Source organism: Cibotium barometz, chromosome 3 (assembly GCF_041138505.1).
Source record: "Cibotium barometz isolate CiBa-2024 chromosome 3, ASM4113850v1, whole genome shotgun sequence".
NCBI classification, from domain to species: Eukaryota; Viridiplantae; Streptophyta; class Polypodiopsida; order Cyatheales; family Cibotiaceae; genus Cibotium; species Cibotium barometz.
This window is the reverse complement of record NC_141048.1, coordinates 74422039-74424997: the sequence shown is the minus strand read 5'-3', so window position 1 is coordinate 74424997 and position 2959 is coordinate 74422039. Positions and strand designations below refer to the sequence as shown.

Genomic DNA, 2959 nt, shown 5'->3' with positions numbered 1-2959 from the left:
TTAAAAAAGCCTTTACTCAGGTAAAGGATTTTGGACACAGCTTTGTCATACAAAATATCATCCTGAAGCCACCTACCAATCTCACCTTTAGAGGGAGGTCTACCAGGGTAGAATGACACTACGCATGGAGAATAGTCCCACTTGACTCTTGACAAGCTCTGGGTTAATTCTCAAACATACATTGTTCTCAAAGGTACATTCTTCTCTCTCGTTCATCCAATCTGGCACATTTTTTTTTCTTTGAGCACTTGCCTTCGTTCTCGTCCTGTAAACGTTTCATTTCTCCCACAGAATCGGCACCCCAATCCCCCATTCACACGACGGCTCTGCGAGCCCTTGGTGCCACAAAGAGACCTACCCCAAACATGGAGTCGTTGTCTATTTACATACGGATGCATGCAATACTACTACCCCACTCCGCTTTCACACGCTTCCTCGGCTACGTTTATCTTTTAATGTGTTCCATAAAATGCATAGAGAGAGCGAGAGAGAGGTATTAACGTTACGAGGGCATATACAGAGAGAATTGCATAGCAATGGCGGCCTTCTTCCTTCTCCTCCTCTTTTTTTTCTTCTTCGTCAGACTTCCGGTACAGACGTTGATGGCGTGCGTTCGCTGATCCGTTTCGTTCCTGCAACAGTGAATCCTTTCCAAGCACTGATTCGAGTGCCATTGAAACTCTGCAGCGCCACTTGTTGAGCCTGAAATCGTTTTCCTTGTTTTCGCAAGGCTATTCATTGATTCTGAAACTGTAACAACCCTGATCTGCTACTTCTTGCGCTGAGACTCTCCGCTTTGTTAGCAGGCTCAACCCCCGTGGCCAGCAAAGTGGTTGCCTCATGATACTCTGGATGATTTAGAAATCGGCGCTCAGGAACTTCAGGAGATGTTTGGATTACATATTGCAGACCAGTAACTTGGCACACAATAATGGCATTGCAAGCAAGACGATCAAGGTAGATAGGCTGCAGACAATGTTTCCTGCTGTGGCACCTTAGTAATATGGAACTGGAAGGCAGAGATGGAAGATCTGTTATTCCAGCGCTTCAAGCCTCAGGAGCATCAGAGGTTAGCGAGAGAAAGTCAACTGGGGGTTTAAGAGAGGCAAGAATCATGTCAGTCAGAAGCTGGAAAAATTCCTTCTCGAAGGAGTTGTTCTTTTTGTATGATGATGCAAAAATTTACATGATAAGGTAAGAGAATCCTTTTTTGTAAACACCATGTGAAGAATTTATGCTTCTAGAAGGCCCAGTGCTGATAAGATATATTAAAACTGTCAGGAAAAACAATAAAATGGAAGAGATTCATGCGTGGGTGATTGTCGCAAACATGGGAGATTTCTACACTGCACTTGAAACAGTTCACAAATTGTGGCCCTGTATTCATCTTACAACTGGTGGAGTGGATGCATAAAGAGAAATTGTAGAGACAAAAGAGTTAATCCATTTTGAGGTCACCTTACCCATTCCCTCATCATAGAGAAGGATGCCCACACTGGCAAATTCGCAAGGTCCCACATGCGAGCAAAACCAGCCCTGTATTCGTCGAAAACATCCTCCAAGATGAGACGGTTTGTCTGTTGGAAGTGCACCACAATGTATGCTTTGTAGACTGGCAAGTACTAGTGTGTGTGTGTGTGTGTGTGAGAGAGAGAGAGAGAGAGAGAGAGAGAGAGGGATGGACCATATGAGGGATGGTACACAAGAGCTGCCTGGGCCCTAGAGGTTCAACCGTGGCAGATTTACTCCATAGAAGATTTATTTTGCAGCAACATTTGTGAAGAGCTGCTGCGTAGAGTGAGTGTATTACATTGTTAATGACATAGCCCCCCAAAATGGGGGATTTGGTCGAAATGACACCATCAACCTCACATGATTCTCTGATTGAGTACAGAGAGAAGATGATGAAATGAATGTTTAAAGATGTAATTACAAGGAGACAAAAGATACAGCGATGCTGTCTGTTGCAACTTTATTAACTAGTGTATGAGTACATATGTGTTTGTGGCTGCACATGCTCCTCTCACTGGGTGTGGCATATGCTTCCTTTCATGGTATGGCATATGCTTCCTTCCGCCTGAACACATTATTCTGTTGCAACCTTATGAACTTGTGTATGAATACATGTTTCTGGCTGCAAAATATTTTACCTATTATAAACAGTAGTCAGTTTAGTTAGCCCTAGGCTGGTTCTTGGAATCAGTTTTTTTGTGAAGCTGATCCTCTCATGGGAATGGCATATGTCTGGTCCTCATACCTGCATGACCTGTGTGTCCACCCGCGAAGGCAAGGCCATATGTATGACAGGGTGTTCTATAAAGCCCAAAAGATGTTTTTTTAAATAAAAATAATACCAGCGGTTAGATTTAGATTAATTGGGCTCATGTTTGAAGAGGTGAAGCCTCAAAAATACATCACAGTTGTAATAACGATGTGTCTCAGCAACAATATCTTTTGAGTGGGAGCATCAGTCAATCCAGAAGGAAGGATTGTAAACTCATAATGTCCATACTTTGTCCGAAAGGTAGTCTTAAAAATATCTTCGTCTTGGATTTTTATCTGGTGATATCATGATCTAAGATCAATCTTAGAAAATATTTTCTTTGACAGTTGTTCAAGAAGGTTGTCTATGTGAGGTAAGGAATCTTGGTTTTGATTGGTTTGCTTAGTACATAATCTGAATGTTTCGTCCTTCTTTTGAAAGCAAATAGGTGCACCCCATGGTGATAGACTAGGTCTAATAAATCCCTTTGCAAAAGACCATCAATTTGCTTTTTCAAACTCAAACATACAAGACAATATTCTAGACTTCACACGAGGTGTAGCTCGAAGAATCACTTATATAGCATGGTCAAAAGGTCTAGGACATGATATTTCTGTTAACTCATCTGACAATACATTTGTATATTCTTCTAACAACTTTATCACATACCTCATCTCGGTAACTCATTTGGAATTT

General features: G+C 41.8%; 1 protein-coding gene across 1 annotated transcript; it reads left to right on the top strand.

Annotated features, from left to right (window-relative positions):
* Positions 1-479: 479 nt before the first annotated feature.
* LOC147640520 (uncharacterized) lies at positions 480-2556 on the top strand. Its single transcript, XM_086781569.1, has 2 exons — positions 480-1194; positions 1282-2556. Exons 1-2 carry the CDS (start codon positions 1004-1006, stop codon positions 1412-1414), a joined length of 324 nt encoding a protein of 107 aa, XP_086637695.1. The 5' UTR covers positions 480-1003; the 3' UTR covers positions 1415-2556.
* Positions 2557-2959: the final 403 nt, after the last annotated feature.

What these genes read in the sequence shown, in the direction of transcription:
- LOC147640520 (XM_086781569.1), top strand. Translation starts at nt 1,004, where the DNA reads ATGGAACTGGAAGGCAGAGATGGAAGATCTGTTATTCCAGCGCTTCAA. An exon ending in GCAAAAATTTACATGATAAG is followed by an intron (nt 1,195 to 1,281) that starts GTAAGAGAATCC and finishes TAAAACTGTCAG; the next exon opens with GAAAAACAATAAAATGGAAG.